Source organism: Aptenodytes patagonicus, chromosome 15, assembly GCF_965638725.1.
Source record: "Aptenodytes patagonicus chromosome 15, bAptPat1.pri.cur, whole genome shotgun sequence".
NCBI classification, from domain to species: domain Eukaryota; kingdom Metazoa; phylum Chordata; class Aves; order Sphenisciformes; family Spheniscidae; genus Aptenodytes; species Aptenodytes patagonicus.
This window is the reverse complement of record NC_134963.1, coordinates 2787723-2809788: the sequence shown is the minus strand read 5'-3', so window position 1 is coordinate 2809788 and position 22066 is coordinate 2787723. Positions and strand designations below refer to the sequence as shown.

Sequence of the window (22066 nt, the reverse complement as noted above, 5' to 3'; positions counted from 1 at the left end):
TTTTTTTTTTTCCCCCCGAGTATGCTGGGTATCTTCTTTTTTGCTCATTTATTAAGACTGTATTCGTACCATTATAGCAATAGGTCTTGGCATTCTGAGGTGGAAAAACACCATATCCTCTGCAAAGATTTTTTTGCCTTTTTCAGTTTAAACTTTAATTTAATTTAGTCAAAGTCTGAGCAAATACATTTACAGAGTCAGTGAACAGTGTTATACAGAGAACTTGGACAATAAAGAGAATGTAGCTGTAAGAGCTACTCTGTTAAAGTAGCTTAAAAACCAAAGCTTTATTAACCTTTGCAAGACAAGTGGAATGTTGCATCCTACAGGACCTATCATGGTTGTTTTATTGCAAACCTCTGCAAAGTTTTCATGGCTTCCTTAAATCTAGAGTCTGTTTTAATGAGTCTGATGACAGGTCTGGGGCTTTTGCTTTTAGAGCCAGTCCAGTTTGCATACTAATGTGTGCAGGCAGTGGTGATTTTATTTTGCTTGTTGAAGGGCCAGAATACTACAGCTTTTACAGAAAGAGACAGAGGATGGGTTCTGACCCATAAGTATTGCTGTGTATCTACTGCTCAGTGATGTTCGTGTGTAAGTGGTTGTCTGTGGCGTGCCAGAGTAATGTATTGCTCCCTTCTGCTAACAAGGATGTCAAACGACCAGTATTTACCAGACATTTGACTCGTCTCCAATTGCTAGTTAGTACGGCAGAACCCTAATATATACATCAGTTGTTGTTGATACGTAAAATGAATGAACAACTGCAGAAGTATCTGTGCATTTTATTGCATTTTTCTTATTTTGTCAACTTCTGGAATACAGCATTGTGTTAAACAGCATAGTAGCGTAAGAGCTATATTCAGTTTTATTGTTTTTCTGAACTGTTAACCTCAATTGTCTTCTAAATAGGCGGGCACAATCAAAACAGCAGTTACGGGGACAAGTATACAGACTGGTAAGAAGACTTTATAATTAGGCATTGGCGATGATAGGACATTTGGATTTTCATTTTTAGAATCTCACATTTAATCCTGGCTTGCTTTTAGCTACAGTGAGTGGAAATGTCATAGTGAATACCGTTGCTGGAGTCCCTGCTGCTACATTTCAGCCCATCAATAAACGTCTGGCTTCACCTGTTATACCTGGAACGTTGACTGTGAGTAGACTGCATCACTAGTTGTGTCCCTGGACTGATCTTGGTTGCATGTTTTATCAGCATATCTGTTTTCTTCTTTAGCTTTCCATGTTATCAGAAACTGCTTCTTGCAGATTTCATGTGCATCATGTGATTCTGTATCAAACCCTTCTCCCTTACCAAAATATCAGAACACACTGGAACAGTTTATCAGAAAAAAGTGCCTAATAGGTACTACTGTTAAAATAGTTCGTAGACGAGTGCTGCCATAGGCAACGTATTATGTTGTTATCATTTCCAACCTGTAACTGTTTTGCACTTTGTTAATTATGATCTTTAGTATTATTTTAATGGTTTAAGACTGTGGAAGATAAAGCAAAAAATTGAAAGGTAGTAAAATCAAATTTCTGTAATGTAGTTAAGGGTTTGGTGATCAGCCTGTTTGAAAAAGATTTAACCAGATGCTGATTACGAGACACATCCGAACAGACAGATGTGTCCAAAAGACTTGGACCTTCTTTGCTTTTGCATTACTTTTGCATTTTTGATGTTTCTTTCTAAAATTGTGTAGTCCATTTCCGTAAGGTTCCATAGCTTTCTGTGGGGTATGGGAACTGTGAGAAGTAACGACTTTGTTCCTTTTCAGACTTCGGGAGGCACTGCAACCGCACAAGTGGTACATACCCAGCAGCGAACTGCAGCAGCACCTGCTGCTTCCACTGAACTGGTGACCATAGCATCTACCCAGGGAGTTCGTGCAGTAACATCAGTGACAGCATCAGCAGTGGTAACTACAAACTTAACACCCGTGCAGACCCAGACAAGATCTTTGGTGACTCAAGTTACACCAGGTAATAATCGTGTTTAGGGATTTTTTCTGAGGGTACATAAAGGGCCCCGGAATTTCTGTAGGTTGCTTGACCGCCATAGCCCTACAATATTGAAAATCTGGATTTGTTGGCAGCACAATTAAACAGTGCTATGATTTTTAACTTGCTTTATTGTTGGTGCTCAGATTACATTTTTCTCCAGTATTTCTGGATAAAGTGTTGCAGTAGAGAGCTGCTTGGCCCCTAGGTGTTACAATTAAAAAAGATTATTAATAATCTAGCAGTAAAATATTAGAATTGACTGTCTCAATGGTTCAAAAACCATTGTGAACAAAGGAGCATATATTTTATTATTTACTCTGCTTTTACATCATGCTTATGCTAATGTGTTGTTATTTGTAGTTAGTCCAGAAACTGTGCTGGAGCAGAAAAATATGCATTTAGCAGCTTGGCTTTTCAGGTGAAATCAATGAATTAAATTGAATGTTGAAAATCTTTCTTCAGAGCATTTTGTTTTTTCTTTATTCACAGCTACACCAACAGTCCAGCTCTCCGGCAAAACAATCACCCCAGCTCACTTCCAGCTTCTGAGGCAACAGCAGCAGCAGGCTGCTCAGGTGCAGGTCCCACAGATTCAGGCTCAGGCACAAGCCCAGTCTCCAGCTCAAATAAAAACTGTAGGGAAATTGTCACAGGTGAGGAAATGCTTCTGAAGTGATGTGACATGTTACTCTCATCGTTATTGTAAGCATCATTAGCAGTGCGTGTTGTATCCTGTTTTCTTGAGCTAGAGTGAAATGCAGCTCTTTATTAAATTTGATCCTACTAAAATTTCACGAAGGCAGTGAGGCTGACAGCCATTTCAAACAGTACCACTATCGCAGTAGGTCAGGATGTAAAGCACTTACTGTTACTTATTCATTGGCAACCCATCGCGTAAAGGAGTTGCATTCTTAGCTCTTTGATCTTAACTGAAGTCTGGCATAGAATGTTGCTCCTTTAAAGCTCCAGATTCATCTCCATTTTTTTCCTGTAGTCAAGTAAAAGATGGGAAATGATGGAAGTGTTTGATTTTTGCAGGAGCAGCTGATCAAGTTGCAGAAGCAGAAACTGCAGCTTCCCCAGCAGCAGGCAGCGCAGCAGACACAGCAAGGGGCACAACAGCAAACAGCACAAGTACAAGTGCAACAGCAACAGCAAACTCAACAACTCACTGCTGTTACAGCACCTCGTCCTGGCGCAGTTCTCACAGGCACGACTGTGACAAACCTTCAAGTTGCTCGTCTTGTAAGTTGTCTTTGACTTTGCAAAAACAGTCTTAAACACCTTACTCTGTTTGCTGGTTTAAACGAACTGGATGCCAGTCGTTCACGCACACAAGTGCCCTTTGGCATTACTGAGGCAATACAAAGATACAGCTGTAACATAAATAGCTTTAAATTGCACTTACCCACTGATACCGTCTCTGAATTGTATTACTGTAAAGGAGCAATTATATTTAGAAACATTTACAACTATCACTTTATAATGACCTGTTATATGCAGCAAATATATTTTGTGCCAGTACAATAATCTTCATTCCTTACTGCTTAGACTCGTGTTCCTGCTTCCCAGCTTCAAGCACAAGGACAGATCCAGGCCCAAACTCCGCAAGCAGCACAGGTTGCTTTGGCAAAGCCTCCAGTAGTGTCGGTTCCAGCCGCCGTTGTGTCATCTGCAGGAGTCACTACACTCCCCGTTACTGTTGCAGGCATTAGTGTTGCCATTGGGCAGCCACAGAAAGCAGCAGGTATGTCAACAGACTTGCTAAAACATAATAAAATATTAAATCCCACTTTTTTAAAGGTCGGACGTTTCAAATAATGTCTTCTGTGGGACACTTACACTTTTTAAAAACTAAAGTGATAGAGGTTGCATTCCAGTTTGTTTCTAAAATGAGGTAAGAGAGTTGAGCTCATTCCATTTAGTCTAGAGGTTAGCGTGATTCTTCAGCCAGATGTGGTTGGTTTTGGGTTTTTGTTTTTTTAAAAATCTGTGCATGAGAGTAGGCGAGCAGATACAGTTTTAAAAATAAAGACATAGTAGTTTCATCTTTTTTTTTTTTTTTTTTTTTTTAAGCAAAATGGAATCAGGAGAACTTGTATTTCATAACTGTCTCCTGTACTGCGGACAGAATTTTTCCTGTAGGAAGATTATTGTTAGAACACAAAGTAGCTTACTCCTGCCCTTAGATAACAGAATGTTTTCTTCTCCACTGTCAAAATCATATGTCTTATTCCCATTAAAACCAGTGGGTTATTAGTGCTCAAAGCTATGCAGATGTATAAGTCTATAAAAAGCACAATCTGTGTTTGCAAGCTGTGATTACTGGGACAAAGCAATAAAATGAAGACTTTTACAGTTCTAATTATTTTTGTAATTTTCAGGAGGCCAGACGGTAGTTGCACAGCCACTGCATGTCCAGCAGCTTCTAAAACTCAAGCATCATCAAGCAGCACAGCAACAGAAAGCTATCCAGCCTCAGGTTGCACAGGGTCAAGCTACGGTGCAGCAAAAGGTACTTGTCGTTTGCTCTCCCTTTGAGTTATGTAATGCTTCTGTGGTTGTAAAGCTTCAGCTCTGAACTACGAGGACACCCCTAGAGAGTCCGTCAGTATTTCTAGGGGTGAATCTTAAGTGTATCTAGAGAGAACGGGTTCTCGTCTGCCTTGTCAGGTGCTTAACAGTTTTTTCAAGAAGGCTGTTGTTGGTGTGATTTCCCGTGCCCCAAACTGGGTTTTCTTTTTTAAGTAACAAAGATTAAGGTTCTCTTTAGTCACTTCTAATGTAACCAAATGTGGAAAATTCCCAAATATTTTCACTGTTTACAATATAATTTGTGCAAAATATACTTTTCTTGAAATGTCATGTTCTCATGAGCTTTGCTGTCAGTCAGCCACCAATGTGGTTTTTTGGAAGTGCGTTACCGTATGAAGTGTGCGTATGTGTGCATGTGTGTAAGAGAACCTTTTCAGTAAATACTTTAAGTGATTCGGAATATTTGTATAAGTGCGTGAAAGCTTTCTCCTAGCGCTCGTTTTGCTATTACTAATCCTGGGAGGATTTTGTTTCCATAATTAAATGTAATTAATCTTGTTAGCTACGTACCTATTCTTTAAAATACACATATATTTTGTAGTCATTGATGCTGTTTTCTCTTCTGCAGATAAATGCTCAACAGGTTACAGTCCAAACCCAACAGCAGACGTCGCAGCAACAGAAAGTAACTTATACTACGCAGCCTGCCATTAAAACACAGTTCTTAACAACTCCAATTTCCCAAACCCAGAAACCAGGTGGAACCCAGCAAGTGCAGGCCCAGATTCAGGTACAGGTAACACAGGTTTACACCTTTAAATTCTATGATGACTGGAGAATTGTAAAGATGGCAGGTGATGTAGCATTTTAGCACCCACTCTTGTTAATTCTAGTCACAGACTTGTTTAAATTGACTTAGTAACAAAAGTAAGTGGTGCTGAAGATGCGGCCTTGTAGTAGGTCAGAGGAACTAAGCCACCAGTTCACCTTTCCTCTTTGAAAGAAATACATTGGCACTCCTTTTTATTAAGCAAGGGATTCCGTACTGTATTTACTAAGGAAAATTCAGCCAGAGTTCTTCCTGTTTGCTGTTGCTACCTCCCAGCCTAATCTCTGATAGCCAAGAGTGGGTGACAGTTGCTGCCTTTTCTGCATAACTGGATCAGTCTAACCAAGGAAAAAGAGGGGGGTTAGGAATTGGAAGCCTTAGTCTTTCAAAAGTATATCTAAGATAATGTAGCCCATTAGAACTTCTGTGCTTCCTTCAATTTTATGTATAGTTAGGAGGAAACGAGTATGTTGCAGTTAAATTTGAAAATACTACTTTTCCTCTTGCCCTCCTATCTAAGTTCTTCAATACACTGATCTAAAGTTTCTTTTTACAAAAGTTCAGTATCGCTGACAATGCCAAGCTGCAACTTAACATGAACAGGACTTCAGAAAGGTAGCAGTTTTGATAGGTATGCTGTGTTGCTGCTATTAGCAATTCCTTATTTTGTCCAAATCTTTCTTTATTTCATGTCACTAAAGGTTGCAAAACTTCCACAAGTGGTCCAGCAACAGGCTACTGTTGCCAACATTCAACAGATGGTTTCAGTTTCCCAACAGGTAGGTTTTGCGCTTGTCAGATACAGCACTAGAAACACGATCCTATTGAAAGCTCATTTATTTGGAATATGTGTATTTTTCACCTTATGTGTGGCATAGGCAGTATTTTTGAGGGATATGGCAAGTTCTCTTCTATAAAAATGAATCGTGAATACTGAGTCAGCTGCTGTGTATTCTCTGGTCTAAAACTTTGGTAGATGGAGCAATGTTTGTTCATCACTGTAGATAAGCTGCAAAACAGATTATTAAAAATATTTTCTAGAGCTGAAAGAACTTTAAAAAAATGGTTTCTTCTGATATATAGTCAAGATAGCAAATAATTGAACTAATGAGCGCTATCTGAGTTTGTTCTACAAAATTCGGGACAAATCATTTTGTTCTAGTTCATGAAGCTGCGCCAAGTGCTTTGTAAAAGTCAGGATGGTGTGGTATCAGTTCTACGTGTGGTGTGATAACAGACGGGACTAGGGCAAGAGAAGGTCAAACAGTTTGGTCTTCCCTCCCCTGACCACCAGGCAGTTTATTTACACTGTTTAGAACAATGTCATTCGGACCATTAGCAACAGGCATAACTTATGCTGTTGATTGGCAGGAATGATTTAACTTTGGACAGTGGATGAAGTTATTGCCTTCAGTGCACAAAAATCTGAGCCAATCGGCTCTTAATCTGTCACAGTTTATAGTGCATTGTTTTAGTGCAGAATAAAATCTGTGACTCTTTATCTTAAAACGATGATAAAGTGGTGTAAGCTGACTTGATAACAACCTCAGATGCGAATGCTTCAAGGGCAAGGTAGACAGCAGGGAGTAGAAACCTCATCAGTCAACACAAGTTGAGTTGTCCTTTGCAGTCAGTAAGAGCTCCTAGATAATTTTTCAAGGGCCATTAAAAGCCAGATTTTCAAAAGTCATTGATGTTGGCATAACTCTGGGACTGTTGAAGTCCGTGGTAAAAAGACAAATAAACAACTGCCTTCCCACAAACACCAGTGGCAGCAGGACTAGGCCACGCTAAGTATTTTTAGCACTGTGGTCTTGATGTATATGTGGCATTCTTTTTACCTGCATTTTTAATGCTTCCCCGTGGATTTCTCTTGGATCGGTCAAGAGTTAACTTTCCCCTGGAGAAGCCCTTGCAGCTTCATGTGGCTTCTGCGTCTGGCAAAGGCAGCTGAAGCTGCTCCATTTTCATTACCTTGTCCTCTGAACAAGGAAACATTTGACTTTTTTTCTCCCTCGCTCTGGGTAGAGCTATGAAAATTAGATATCTGGATGAAGTTCAAACTGTTCTACCCTAAATTGGCAACAGAGACTGGCAGCTGTAGTCTGAAAGGGTAATGTCAGAGACGGGTAGGAAGCCTCAGTGGCTGTATTTATTGTCACAATATGGGTGCAGAGTGGGCATTTTCCCTTCTTTGATCCTCCATCTATCCCTCTGTTCTTTTCCCTGTTCCTTCGCTTCTGTAGTACAGGAATTTTCCTGTTTATCCAGTGGGGTTTTTTTACCTCCCTTTTATCTTCTGTAAAGGATCTGGGGGAATATCCTTTGATTTGCGCTGCAGAGATCCGAGTTCCAGGCATCTTGGCTCTTAGTTCTGATTTATAAGGCTCTAGAAAATGTGACAGAACGTTGTTTCCCACTGAAACCACAGAGCCTATGTTCCCAGAATCCTTCCCAGCCTTCCTACTTTGCCCAAGGTGCTTGTCAGTCAAGAGACTAAATGCCTGTATAAGTAAGATGCCTTCTGCAGAGTGGAAATTTAATGAATGTCAGTTCAATGCCAAACTATTCTTTTGTAATTGGCTTGTCATCCTAATGTCTAGGTACAAGCTCAACCCCAAACTGTGACTCTTTCTCAGACGACAGCAGGTCAACAGCAGGTTCAGGTGATTCCTGCAACGACCGCTACTGCTCAGGTCGTCCAGCAGAAACTGATACAACAGCAAGTCGTGACAACAGCATCTCCCCAGATTCAGGCTCCAGGTGTACAGAATCCAGCCCAGACACCAGCAACATCTGAAGCCCAGAATCAGCAAGCAAAAGTACAAATGAGGACGCCTACTGTCAGATTAAAGGCACCTACTAAACCAAGTTGAACTAATGATTAAAACGCAATAACAGGGAAACACAGCATTTCTTGTTTGCTAAGCCAAGTGAGAAGCTACTCCAGACATCCAAATGAAGACAAACCACCTCTATATTTTTTTTCTTAGCGGAAGGGTTTTGCTGGTGAACATTTAAACATGGAAACTCTCACATAACTTCAGCGTATTAGCAACTGTTTAGCACTCAAAATCTGTACAGGATGTATTCTGCCAGTGTTCTCTGTGCTCATTGAAACCAGATAAAGCAAACATTACTTACGTTTAAATTCTGCCCAGCTTCACAGAAGTAAAATGGTAATATGCCATAAATGTCGGTAAAATTCATCTATGTTAGTATACCATAAACTGCCCATGGGAATATGCAGTTCTTTGCTATAGTTTGGATGTGCGCTCAATATCCACGGTGAAGCCATTCAAAGAACCAAGTGTGGCTAATATAGCAAAGTATTTTCCATCTGTATAAAAGCTGCGTGTTGTTCTCGCTTGAGGTAAATAACCTCTGGAAGATCTAACTTATATTTGAAGTGCTCCCTGCAAAGTTTAGCCAATAAATGTGAAAACCTGTAAGTATATGTAATTATAAAGGAAAAAAAGTTTCATTATCCATTTTTGTAAGTCTTTTAAAATGTTTGTTAGTAGTTTTGTGTACAGTTTACTGAATCACCCAACCTGTGCGCTCATTATCATATTTCACTTTAAGATAATGGATATTTTAGGCATGAACTGGGTAAATACTGTGTTGATAGTAGATGTGTATTAAAGTGTAGCCCATTTTTTTTGTAAAAGAATTGTTCGGTGGATACAGCTAAACAAATGATCCATAGCTGTTTCTCATGGGACTTCCGTCAAGGAAACTCTCCAACTGATAAAATTTAATCTCTCAGTTTCATTCTGCTCTTGCAACATGTTTAAATGTTCAGTACTTTCTACTCAGCTTTCAGCTCGGGGGGGGGGGTGGGGGGCTGGGGGAAGGGGAGAATAGTGAAATTAAATCTAAGACTAATTCTTCAACTGTGTAAAGAGTAAGATCTAACTTTTGTACTATTCTTTTACTAAAGCTAATGATGAATGTATCTTCAGGTGGGTATTTTGGATGCGAATAGAGCGTGGCCTCTTCCTCCAAATCAGTTTGCCTTACTGTTATGAAAAACAAACAAACAAAAAACACCCAAGCAAAAAGCTGCATAGAACTGTGGGGGTTTTCTTTACTTTTCTTGCATAAAATGAAAAACAGACTCTGTTTGCAAACAGCACCGAGTGAGGAATCAAAAAGCTCTTGGTGGCTTGAATGGGTTTATTTTACTTTGGCCATAAAACTGCACGACGTGTAAAATTCAGACAAAATTATAACATTCCTTTTCTGAGATGGTTTTAAAATTATTTTTCCATTCTGTGATCTTTTTACTCTTTCAGGAGGGGAGCCTATTTAAAGGCAAGGAGAGCGTATCTTTTGTTCTTATCTCTGTATGTACACACCTATTGGTACCTAGCAATCCAAATGGCTTAAACAAGAAAGAATACCCAGTCAGCTGCTCCATTTTAAGTGGGATAGGTACAGCCCATGCTGTTACGATCACGAATGTAAACACTGGGTCAGTGATTTTTTTTTTTTTTTTTAAATTTTATTTTATACCTCTTTTCTCCTGCATCCTCTTTTTCTTGGACCCTCAGGTCTGCAACTACGGGGGTGTTGGTTTTTTTTTAGGCTGTTTGTGCATGCAGTAGCATTCCCCTGACCCTGCGGAACCACTGGTTTGTGCCATTAGCTAAACTTCATTACTAGCCGCGAAGCTGGTAGTGTTGGCAGCAGAATAGTTTAAAATGCAAAGCAAATGCGATGGTAACGGATAACTGACACTGTGTACAGTATAGTGTTGCTCATCCAAAAATATTGCTTAGTTAGCCCCAGTTTTACTTTTAAATGTTTAGCTCTTATTATGTGCATGAAAGTCGTGTGTGGGGGAACGCTTCCAACAGTGGGAAAGCTGTTGACTGCATCATTGTGCTGGTCTGATTTGGTGTCTAAAGAGGCAATTGTTTCTTGTTTAGGTCAGTTAATGAAGATAAAAATCACCTTTTTTCTCCTTTTTTTCCTTTTGATGTGTCCTTCTCCCAGGAGTGTGTTAGGAAGTCAACCTGTAAATAACTTACGAACATAAGCATTTGTACTTGATCCAGTAGGACTGTAAGGAATAGTGATGTATCCTACCTGAGGGTGTAATAAAGTGTACATTTTTATAACACCGCCTTGCCCTGGCTTCTCTGACGCGCGGGGGCGGGCGCTGCCGGCGGGGGTCGCCGCCCCACGGAAGGGGGGACTCGGGCCGTTTTTCCTCAAAGACGCGGTTCTCGCCTTGGCGCAGCAGCGGGCGGCCGGGACCGAGCCCCGAGCCCCGGCCCCCGAGCCCCGGCCCCGCCTGCGGGCGGAGCCGCCGCCGGCTCCGCCTCATCCTCCCTCCTCCTCCCGCCGCCCGCCCTTCCGCCGGCAGCATGGCGCGGGCCGCCGCGCTCGCCTCCTGCCTGGAAGCCGTGCTGGGGAGCCGCAGCAATGCCAACCGCGTCTTCGAGATCCTGGAGCTGCTGGCGGTGCGGGCCGGGGCGCGGGGCGGGAGGGGGGGCCGAGGCCGGGCGGCGCTGGGGGCTGAGGGCCGCGGCTCGGAGCGGGGCCGCGCCGGGCCGCCCTGCCTCCCTCTCCTCAGAGACGCGCTCTTCCCCAGGGCCAGGAGGAGGAGGTCCTCTGCGCCGCCAGGACCTGCAGCCGGCTCTTCGGGGCGCTGCTGGAGCGGAGGGAGCTGTTCGTGGGCCAGCTGCCCGCCGAGGAGGCCTCTCTCGCCGGTGAGTCGAGAGCCGGGGGGGCTCCTGCGGCCCTGTCCCGGGAGAGGCAGGGCCCTGAGCCTGGGTCGCGTCTCCCTGGGGCTCGTCCCGGCCGGTCTGAGCTTTCGAGACCTGTCTGTGTTTCACCCTTCAGATAACTACAGCGCGGAGGACAAATACAAGATGTGGATGAGGCACCGCTACAACGACTGCGTGGATTGCTTGGCGGAGCTGATGGGACACGATGCCTTCCAGGTCAAGGTAGGTCCCGAGCCTGCTGCTGAGACACGAGTTCACGTGGGGGTCCCTTGCGATGCAGAAGCAATTATCACTCTAATAATTTCAGTGTGGGAGGGCGGGCAGTGCTGTAAGACGTTGCTGGTGCTCTGGCTCACCTCTGCTCACCAGCCTGCCAGGAGCAGGCACGCAGCTTTCTTAGTGAAGAACATCTTAGTTCATTCTTCCTCCTTCAGAAGTTGCCTCCTTTGGGTCTGACCCCTGGTGTCCTTGTTGAGGTGTTTTTTTTTTCTGTTGTTTTCTTTTAAAGGAACTGTCACTCTGCACCCTCATGAAGTTTGTTGAGTTGGAGGCACAATATCCGTTGATCAAAGTAGAGTGGAAGGGGAGTTTAACTTTTCCTCGTGAACTTCTTAAGGTAAGCTACAGAACTGAAAAGTTCCTCCTGTCAGTTACCCGATGGCACGCACAACCTCATGTGCTCACCTTCTCCAGGACTAAAATTTCACGCTCGGAGGTTTTCAGGGCAAAGGGAGGGTGGTGTTCTAGAGAGAGCACCAAGACCTAGAGCTTCTGTCCCTGGTGAGGTGACACCTGCGGGTGTGGGAGCAGCTGCCTTGTACAGGTTCGAGCTGGATTCCTGAGTGTTTATGAGGTACCAGTTCTGGGGTGGTTTTTTGGAGTCCCTGGCCTCATTTGTGAGGACTGGGAGATGAGAGGGAGGGTACTGCCCCTGGTTCAGCCACCGTGTCATTTCTAAGTGACGTTGCCTTTGATAGAAGGGGCCCATCTTGGAGGTCAGGAGGGCTTGTCAAAATGGCTTGTGGACATTGCTCTGGGGCAAGCAGTGCACAGCCATGCTAGCTGCCTTTCAGAAAGACAGGAGGGTGCCCTCAGCCATCACAGCTCGCTGTCTGCTCCAGTACTGTAAGAGACTGACTTGTTGCTTTCCTTTGCAAACCTTTCGTTAGGTAGTTGTTGATGGCTTACTTCCCTTAAATGAGGACGCTTCTCTCCTGATCTCTCGCTTTCAAGAATATATGGAGTATGATGACATTCGGTACTTTGTCATAAAGGCGGTCACTGAGAGCATTGGACAAGTCATGCAGAAGACAAAAGAGGTAACAAATGGTTACTGTTGAGGTGGGTCTGGATAAACCGCTCTGAAAAGTGTATCTTGTGCGTGAAGCAGGGAGGGACTAGTGGTATGTGGAAAGACTTTGGAAGCAAGAGTGGTGAGTGTGCTCACTTGAAGGCATTGATTTTTTTCTTTTTTTTTTTTTTTTTTCCTTGTTCACAGTATATGCCAATTATGCTAAGACTGTCTTCAGTCTGAAATTGGAAGTAGCTCAAGACACACATACTGTTGTTCATGCAAAACCTGGTCTGGGCTCTAGCTTCTGTTTGACCCAAATCTCTGCAGCTCGGGTGGCACACACAGAACTTTTAATTCTGTTTTTTCTCTGGTGCAGAAGAAGAGTCTGTTTTCTTTGATTGGATCTACCAATTCTGTTAAACCAGAATTAGTTCAGAGATGGGTTTTGTGTTAGGCAAACAAGTAATAGTCCAGGACGAGGCAGCAGTAGAGAATATACCAGTATGTAGTTCAGCCATCAGCATTTTTCCTTTCCTTTTTCTCTCCTAAATATATTCAGTGCTTGGGAAATAGGACAATATTGAAGTCCAGCATCTTACCATCTGTTGTGGAACTTGCTTCATGTGTGATTATATGCTTTTTTTCTCAGAGGCCGCTGCCGTTTTACCAGCAGAATGTATTTTCCCTCATTTCGCCCATTAACATGCCAAACAAAGAGTGTGACATGGTCAGATTTATGGTGAAGCAAGGTTAGTAAGCTCCACATGATGAACTGTGTATGAAAAGGAAAATCAGGTTTAAGATTTTTATTGTGTAAAGACTATATTGTTTGTTAATGAAAAATGTCTGCTTCTGTGATCACAGTGATTCTAAAAGTGTTACAAAATCCACGTTCCTCAGTCTACAGTGGGGTCTGTCATGGCCTTGTGTCAAGACAAGGACTTCAGCCCAAATTTTTAGGGTATCAAAGGACTAAGTAAAAAAGGGTCGTCTTAATTTTTTAAACATCCATTTCAAGTTCAGCGTCTGTTTTCCTTTTCTTCTTAGATAACTGGGAGGAATTGAAAGTGTCGAAGCTGCAGGTAACTGTTCATTTGGTGCTTCAGAGTTGAAATTTTATCTACTTAAAATAGAGCTTTGTCTACACGAGTGTGTTTAACTCACTGCTCGCAATTCTGTTTTAAGGCACACAAGCAGGCGTTTGAAAAAATGTGGCTCAGTTTTTTGAAGCACAAGGTGAGTGTTACTTCAGCCACCGATCTGCATTGCTTTCCAATTGCTAATCGTTAGAGGCTGTGGCCGTCCTTGCGTGGAGCTCCTGGTAGGACCCCACTATGCTTTCAGTGTCAGATGAGAACAGCCCAGTCACCATTTCTGCTGGATTGTTCTCCTGCCAAGAAACATGACCTCGTGTACGGTCTGCTGCTTCTCCTTACTCTCAGCCTTTTTTCCCCCGTGTAAACCAGTCTGCCTGTAAGGAATGATCTGCAGCATAACGACCTCTGTTCACAAGTTGAAGGTTCCCAAGCCTTTTTGCTGGTGACTTTCCCCTCTGAGCTGTGATGACACTTTTAGTTGTGAGCACCTGCTTCTTTGAATGAGCTTAATTGTCAGGTGTCACTTGTAAACTCTACCATTTGGGCATTGTTGCTGCAAGCTGTTCTGTATTGTCCTGGCACATTCCCTTTTGCTTGTGCGTCGCCTTTTTGAGCCGTGGGTTGCCGTTGCTTTCTGAGTTCTCCCTGCAATGCTTGTTTCACTGTATTGTTTTGTCCTTCACAGCTACCCACTGGCCTTTACAAAAAAGTTCTTGTCATTCTGCATGACTCCATCCTGCCTTACATGAATGAGCCCACTCTCATGATAGACTTCTTGACAGTGGCCTATGGCATAGGTGAGTGAAAACAGGCTTTTTGTCCTTTGTGAGGCTCTGCAGCATGGTACGTATGGACTCGGAAGGGCTGCTGGATGCAACACCACAGCCTGGGTGATGAAATAGATGTACTTTTGGCTGGGATGAAGCTAAGGAACTAGTGTGAACTCCGTTGTCCCTGAAAGTGAGATGTTTTTACCTCTGTTTGTCAGTGTTGTTGTTCCTTGTGTGTAAGGAAGATCATATTTAAGGCTTTGGGAAGAGTAGAATACTGGAGTGGTTTCTTTTAAATATAGAGGTCAGCCAGCAGTGCTGATACCTGGCCTGCATCCGGGCACAGGATGTGCAGATTCCTACAGAAATGTCCTTTCTGAGGAGACCTTTGCCTCCCCGGTGTGGCTTTCTTGGGGGATTAGAGCAGCATGTTTGTGTCTCAGTCCTTCAGAGCCTGTTCTTCTAAACTTGTGTTCCTTGCGGGAAAGTTTTATAATAGAAACAAATCGAAGCTGATATTTATTTTCTTATTGTGTTGATACCTGCCTGCTTTCTTACAGGTGGAGCAATCAGTCTTCTAGCCTTAAATGGATTATTTATTCTGATTCATCAGCATAATCTGTAAGTGAAAAGAGCATCTTGTTTAATGGAACATGGGTTTTTGCATTTACAGCCTTATAGAAAGGAGCTGAAATGGATTCTGTGCATCTTCAGGCTTCAAAATTCCCTTATGAGAAAGCCAAACTCTGCACAAGAGGCTCAGCTGTTTGGATGCTGAGCTCTTTTGATAGTCTGACCTTTTTTCAGCTGAGCCTAAATATCCTTTTCTCCAGACTGTGGTTGCTCAGCACTTGAAAATCAATTTCCATTGATCTGGTTACATAGTGAAGCCGTAGTCTTTGATATGCCTTTCACTGGATCCTGTACCATTTGCAGTCAATGGACATAGCTTCACATCCTGAAAATGGCTGGGCGCTGCAAGAGCCGTAAATTCACCTTACAATTTGTTTTCAGGCGGTGGCTGTGGAGAGAAGCCGAAGAAAGCTAAACAGAGCACAGCAGTGGTCTGGGGTAGTCTATAATGAAAGCACAGAAACATTTAGACACAGTGTGGTCCCATTGTACATCACTAATGGATGTCGTCTTTTTCCTTTTTTTAACAGGGAATATCCTGACTTTTTCAAAAAGCTGTACAGTCTTTTAGACCCTTCTATATATCACGTGAAGTACCGAGCCCGCTTTTTCCATTTGGCTGATCTGTTTTTGTCTTCATCGTAAGTAGCATCTTTATTACATACGTTCACATATTTTTCCTCCTGTTTTTCTGTTGTCCAGAGACTGTTCTTGAACAGTCCCCCACGTGCCTGGATATAATGTATTCAGTGTGCCTACTGGATTAGATTCATTTTTACCGAGAAAACTGAATCCAAGAGTGTTATTGTAGCGTTGTGTAATTTTTCGTGTGCTATTTTTGAAGATTTGCCACATGGCCATCTAGTTTCAGAAAGTAAAAATGCAGTTAGTTATCTGAGTTTGATCTGCAAGTGATTATGGATGTATTTTGATCTGTATTCCACTTTGGCTGAAAGTGATCATTTTTCTGTCTGTCTTTATGAATATGGAAAAGTTACATTTGCAGGCTTTTTATAGATCATAAAGCTGTTGATAAATCGATGACCTTTTACAGACATATAACATTGAAATATAAAGTGTTTGGCAGTCTGTCTTGATGCTGTCCATTCATTGTACACAGGGAAGAAACTAGATAAGCAGCTGGTCATATAGTTGCCATCATATGTTATAAAATACACCAAGAGTAATGCTTTACAGTTCAGCACTAGGCACTTAATATCAAACCCCTTGTATTCCTAGTGTGCTTTGGAGAGAGTAAGGAGATCTAACAGATGGTGTCCCGTGGGGTGGCTTTGCTGAGCCTTGCAGGTGTAGCAAGCCCTAGGGCTGAAGGCTGAGCGGCTGAAAATTGTCATCTTTCATCCCGGCTCTTCTGACCTGAAGAAATGCCTAGATGAGCTGATTGCTGTTAGCAATTTGCATTTTTACTATGAAAAAAGAACTGTCCTGCACATTTACATTACAGCAGCTTTATGTTCCCATTAACAGCTGCACTGCTTGCTTTAGTGCTGGAAGTATTATGTAAATTTAACACCATGGCCCGTGTATTAGTTAAACCCACAAAATGACATTAGCAGAATATAATTAAGGTTGCCTGGCCAGGCCCTCAGAAGTTTATAAAATGACTGAATAAAGACTGCCATGTGAATGACCATGTACAAGAGCTGTGCTTGGCTACGGCGAGTGCCTGGAGTGGTGCCATGCATCTGGATTGAGTCACAGAGTGATTTGAGATTATTCATGCATTGAATGGAAATGCCCCCAGATTTGTTCCAGAGAGCGCACAAGACCCTATATTACTGCTTGAAACCAGGATTCTTATAGCTTCTCTTTACTCCAGAGCCCAAAAAATCTGAAGAGCCCCACTGATCTTTAACCTGACATGCTGTTTGGATCAGTGAGACTGCTGGCTCGCTTGCTAGGACTTTTACATGCTGGTTTCTTCTGTCTCCTTTCTAACAGTCACTTGCCGGCGTACCTGGTGGCAGCATTTATAAAGCGCCTCTCCCGGCTGGCCCTCACTGCTCCTCCCGAGGCTCTTCTCATGGTCATTCCCTTCATCTGTAATCTTTTTCGGAGGCACCCCGCATGCAAAGTGCTAGTACACAGACCTAATGGGCCAGAAGGTAAGAGGGAAGGTGGGCAGGGGAGTTTTGCATTAACGCCTTTAGACATCATAAAGAGCAGGATTCCTGTGGAGGAGGGGAGGAGATCCCAGCCCCAGTTCTGAGGTTTAGAAGGATCCCTCTGTCCCTTGCGTTTGTGGAAAGCCAGCAGGCTGCTTCTGCAAGTTCTCTGACTGTGAAGACCCATCTGCATTGCTCCTCTCTGACCTTAGGCCTCGCAGTTGGCTCCCCGGCCTCTGTGATTCCCTGGGAGAAGGCTGCTCTGAGCCTGGCACACTGACCCAGGCTACTTACAAATGCTAAAGGGCTGGGGGGGACCTGTACCAGACACAGAGCTTGTCTTGTTCACCTCAAGAAATGAGAAGAAAATGAATGCAGAGACCTCTTCAGTTTTGGTGGTTTTGTGTAGGTGGCCCCACTGGGGCCTCAGCAGTCTCCTGAGTTTTTATTTCATCTCTCTGTGATTTAACTGATCAGTGTCGAACATCAGTAGTGACCGTTCAAAGTTGCCTGAGATGCCCTTTGCATCAGACTGTTCCAGTTCTTTGTGCCCTACTTCCTGTGCTCTTTAAAAGTAGTATGATTCTGTACTGCTGCAAACAGTGACTCGGGTCGTGCTGGGGTGTGTCAGCTTGTTCCTGGACCCTAAAAGTCTTGGGAAGGAGCAACTGGCTGCAGCACTGCTCTGGGTCCCTGTGTTCCCTTTGGGGTTATGTACATCACGCAGAAGGTATTAGCTCTGTATCTCTATTTCCTTAGGTATGTCAGAAGATCCATATATTATGGAGGAGGAGGAGCCATCTGAAAGCCGGGCTTTGGAGAGCTCTCTCTGGGAGATTCAGGTATGTCGGCTAAAAAGGAACATCTGCGTCTGGTATGGGCTTCTTTCACCCTTGCCGCTTCCTTGGCACACATTGGCAGTGGCCAGTCCCACTTACAAGAACCTCCTGACATACGTCTTGCAAATGAGATGAGTTTCTGGCTGATCATTTATTCTGCATCCTTTTCTATCCTAGCATAAGAGGCAAAGGATTCCACACACTGGAGAAATCGTACATGCTAATTAGTAGATGACTTGTGAGCACACGTCTGACTGCAGTTGAAAAGTGTGCAGTTAACAGCTGAAACAGACTAAATAGCTGCAAATGTATGAGGCTTTTTATTTGCTTTGGAGGGGAGAGAGGAACTTGCTGAGCACTGATAGAAATTAATTGGGTACAGCTAGGTCATCCTGTAGAAATGGGTTTAAAAACGCTAGAGAAGATTATAACGTTCACCTTTCACCTGGATCGTTTGTAGGATGGTGAATGAAGATTGAAATTGGTTAAATTACTCCTGATGGTTCTAAAACCTTAATGTCAGGATTATGACTTTCCATTTAAATGCTACAAAGGTTTTGTGTAAGGGGCTGAAGCAGCAACAAGAATGTTGCTCCCCGAGAACGGGAGCTCGGATGCAGCATCCGGGCTGTGGGAGGTAGCGGAATTGGGTTACGCGTTGTCGGCATGGCCCGTGGAGGAGTCTGTCTGTCTCGAGCTGGATGTGAACCAGGTGAGAGGGGCCTTTCATGTGTTTGAAAGACGGCTGAAATCAGGATTTCTTGAAGCTCTGTAGTAGCACAGCACAACAAACTTGCCTCTGCCAGAATTTGATGTTCACTGAAGATCTGACCAACAAAGGGGCAGATACCTGTGTGGGAATCCAGATGGATGTGTGTTACCCGGTACTCATTAGACCATCTCTTGTTTGTCTTGCTTTTGCAGTCTCTACAAAACCATTACCACCCAGATGTGGCCAAGGCAGCTGCAATCCTGAACCAGTCGCTGTCTGAGATAGAGGATGACATATCAGGACTCCTGGAGCTCTCGGGTTATGAGGTAGCGTTGCTGTGCCTTTGTGAATGATTGGAACCAGGGGAAAGGAGACTGGTTCCTGGACGCAATAGCCGTGTCCTGTTCATCGGCCTTGCTGCTGGGGCGGGAGCTAGACTGACTTTTGGTTACCCAAAGCCAGGGAAAACGGGAAAATGTCTGTTAAATAACGGGGCATGAGGCAGCAGTGGCGACAGGGATGGCCTTTATATAAAAGGTTTATTGCTGGATCTTTTAAGAAGTTAGAGTGAGCAGTGGTATCAGCCAGGGTGAAGAGCTTGTACTGAGTTTTGCCAATATCTTCTGTTTTTTTCTTTATAGCTTTTTGATAAAGAAGTAAAGAAAAAGGCTGTTGATGTGCCCCTGGAGTTTGAGCAAGTACGAGGTTTGTTTGGGAAGAAAAATGATATTTTTGCAGAGCACTTCACTTTAGATTGACGTGATCTCATACAAACACATCTGCACAACTGACTGATCTTAGGGACATGCACAAAGCTCACGTATTGTGCTCGGCAGCTCTGCCTTGGAAGTATCTCCATGGGATGAGAGCTGGACTGCTTGAGAAGGGTGCAGCCTCCTTCAGTGACCTTTGCCGCTACCCATGGATGGACTTTCCTTTGTTGCTCCTTGTTTCTCACGCTTGCATGTTGCCGCCTGATACTTGAGAGGGATTTTCCATCAGAGCAGATTTTTCCGGACTTGTTTATTGCTGGAATTCCAGCCCTTTTCTCCAAAGCTGCTGGTGCTGGCTGTGATCGGTGACTGCATCGACAAACCATCTTGCTGCCGTTCGATGGGACTGAGGGGAAGTGCGGTCTCTGACTGCTGCTTTTATTTTTCAGATGTGTTACTTTCATACTAGAGCTGATAACTTGTTTGTAGCAAGTGACCTCAATGCATAGCTGTAAACACCTGATGATATTCTAATTATATTTTTCATATACACTTTTGAACTCGTGTCTTCAGAGGGATGTTTAGCTTCTATGTACTCATCTTAACACTCTCACATTCGAGGCATTGAAAGCCCAGGTTTGTCAAAAACAACTCGTAGATGATGCTCAGTAATTCCATCTATGAAGTGTTGTTGATGTTCCTTCATGTACATCCATCTCCTGCTGTAAGGTTGCTTAATTCAAAATGCTCGTGAGCTTTGGAAATGAGCATAATCCTGGTGACTGCTGTATTAGGGAGGCCGACTCATGTGCAGTGGGAGGTATGTCTAATCCTTGATTTTTGCTTCAGAATGATAAGCAGCTTAATGTAGCTTTGCCTGCAGCCTGCAAGCGTTGTGGGAGCTACGGCCAGTGTGTATCCAGGTGCTAACTGAGGTTTAACTAGTCCACTGATATTAGGTGGTTTTGTGAATTTGTTTTTTTCATATAGTTCCAAAAGTCATGCAGAAATTCCTTCTGGTGGGGTTCCCCCCCCCAAGTTTTTAAGTTTGAGATCAACTCCTTATTAAGAACACAGATACACTCACTCAGGACTTTTTTTTGGTAATCGTTTTCAACAACTTATTGTCTCATTAGACTTTAACTCCGCTTGCATGTTTTGAAGTCATATTTTGTGGAGGAGAAAAATACAGTCAAGAAAGTGGAGGCCAAGAAATCTAATTTCTGGCAGACAAGTCTGTTTAAGTCAAGGAAAGCTGCACCTGTCTTGGAGACACAAAGCGTTATGTTTTCTTCATCCAGTTTTCTTCATGCTTTTCAAACAATGGACATGTCCTCAGAGTATAGAGCTCTACCTCTGCTTTTTTTTTTTTTTCCTTTCTTCTTGATGCTTTTGAAGTCAGGTGGGGTGTTTTTCAGGATTCAAATTTTTTTTCTTAAAAAAAAAAGTCTCACTGTTTGTTCTCTGGTGAAAAAGCAATCCTGCCTCCTCCCTGGCCAGCCTGCTCTTCTTTTTTGTTTGACTTCTGCTATCTGTGGTAGGAAGGCGGAATGGCTGAGATGATAACTTAAAACTTGAGAGACCTCAGTTCAGGTTCACCCAAGCCTTGTATTTCAGCTCTAAAATGTATTTCCCTATATCATATGTAGGTTGTATGTATGTGTTTGGTAAACATTTTGAAGTGCTCTGATGCCATAGTAATGAGGACCACGTAGCTACCTTTCAAAGAAATATGTAAGCGTATCATCTTTCAGATGAAATGAATGAATATATTGAAATGAATGAATATATGTATTGAATGCCTTTCTCTGCACCTTTTTGTTTTACTCAGGTTGGCCCAGTTCTATCTGTCTGAAATTACCAACGGGCAATGTCATTCATATCTTTCATAATACTGACACTCCGGGAGTGTTAGGATTCTTTTTTTAATGCACGAATATTAAACCATTTGGGCATGGGGCAAGTCCAGGTTTCATGGTGTTGAAAATGAGGGAGTTTGGTTGGGTTCTTACGTCTGGACAGAGGGTAAGCGGAGTCTTTCTGTCAACAAGGCACCTGAAGGGCTGCGTAAGCCATGTGCCTCTGTCTGTCGTCCTGGGGTCTCCTGGCACCAAACAAGGATACACGCATGGGGCAGATTGAGTTGGTGGGGAGCAGTGGAAAGTAGCAGCTTCTGCCTTCCGACATGGTCTGCTGCTGCCTTGCGGGCAGAGCCTCGTATCTCTGAGACCAGATGACCACGGACTAAAATACCATCAGTACGCTTGGAAAAGGGATGCTACTGGAAATGGGGGGGTTTGCTTTTCCCCAGAAGGGAGACTGCAAAGGTATCAGCATCTTCAATGTTTCACCAGCTGTGGATCCTAAGTACTGTACTGCAATTAATAGTGACTTGGTTGGAGCAAGATGCAATTTATTTTTTCAAGTGCATTCCCAGTGCCCTGTGTGCTGGCCGTCGCAGCTCCCACTGATGTTGAGAGGGAGGGTTAGGCTGACACAGTGTGTTTTCAGGTCATAGAATGGTTTGGGTTGGAAGGGACCTTAAAGACCATCTAGTTCCACCCCCCTGCCATAGGCGGGGACACCTTCCACTAGACCAGGTTGCTCAAAGCCCCATCCAGCCTGGCCTTGAACACTTCCAGGGATGGGGCATCCACAGCTTCTCCGGGCAACCTCTTCCAGTGCCTCACCACCCTCATAGTGAAGATCTCTCGGCATATTTCAGTGCTGAGCTGGAAATGCTGTTAGCTCTTTACTTAAAGTATGTGCA

At 43.4% G+C, this 22066-nt stretch overlaps 2 protein-coding genes across 13 annotated transcripts in view; both read left to right on the top strand.

Annotated features, from left to right (window-relative positions):
• EP400 (E1A binding protein p400) overlaps nucleotides 1–8861 on the top strand; it is a 49976-nt gene extending 41115 nt beyond the window's left edge. For 7 of the 12 annotated variants that reach the window (XM_076353353.1, XM_076353355.1, XM_076353351.1 and 4 more), the window contains 10 exons: nucleotides 913–958; nucleotides 1050–1159; nucleotides 1785–1989; nucleotides 2500–2663; nucleotides 3049–3255; nucleotides 3562–3757; nucleotides 4395–4525; nucleotides 5174–5341; nucleotides 6076–6153; nucleotides 7978–8861. In XM_076353353.1, coding sequence (XP_076209468.1) covers nucleotides 913–958; nucleotides 1050–1159; nucleotides 1785–1989; nucleotides 2500–2663; nucleotides 3049–3255; nucleotides 3562–3757; nucleotides 4395–4525; nucleotides 5174–5341; nucleotides 6076–6153; nucleotides 7978–8250 — 1578 coding nt within the window. In that variant the 3' untranslated portion in view covers nucleotides 8251–8861. The remainder of the gene's footprint in view (nucleotides 1–912; nucleotides 959–1049; nucleotides 1160–1784; nucleotides 1990–2499; nucleotides 2664–3048; nucleotides 3256–3561; nucleotides 3758–4394; nucleotides 4526–5173; nucleotides 5342–6075; nucleotides 6154–7977) is intronic. The other 5 variants (XM_076353357.1, XM_076353356.1, XM_076353348.1 and 2 more) reach the window with 3 other exon arrangements.
• A 1886-nt stretch (nucleotides 8862–10747) lies between these two features.
• NOC4L (nucleolar complex associated 4 homolog) lies at nucleotides 10748–21099 on the top strand. The gene is made up of 15 exons (XM_076352829.1): nucleotides 10748–10845; nucleotides 10977–11094; nucleotides 11228–11334; nucleotides 11621–11728; nucleotides 12282–12431; nucleotides 13056–13155; nucleotides 13454–13488; nucleotides 13592–13642; nucleotides 14189–14300; nucleotides 14834–14894; nucleotides 15437–15547; nucleotides 16869–17032; nucleotides 17792–17874; nucleotides 18796–18909; nucleotides 19225–21099. The coding sequence occupies exons 1-15, from the start codon at nucleotides 10750–10752 to the stop codon at nucleotides 19339–19341; spliced, it is 1527 nt and encodes a 508-aa protein (XP_076208944.1). The 5' UTR covers nucleotides 10748–10749; the 3' UTR covers nucleotides 19342–21099.
• Nucleotides 21100–22066: the final 967 nt, after the last annotated feature.

Bases quoted from the DNA above. Each gene is read 5' to 3' on its own strand.
- NOC4L (XM_076352829.1), top strand. From the start codon at position 10,750: ATGGCGCGGGCCGCCGCGCTCGCCTCCTGCCTGGAAGCCGTGCTGGGG. The intron at 11,095-11,227 runs GTGAGTCGAGAG...TTCACCCTTCAG, and splicing joins CGAGGAGGCCTCTCTCGCCG to ATAACTACAGCGCGGAGGAC. The intron at 12,432-13,055 runs GTAACAAATGGT...TTTTTTTCTCAG, and splicing joins TCATGCAGAAGACAAAAGAG to AGGCCGCTGCCGTTTTACCA.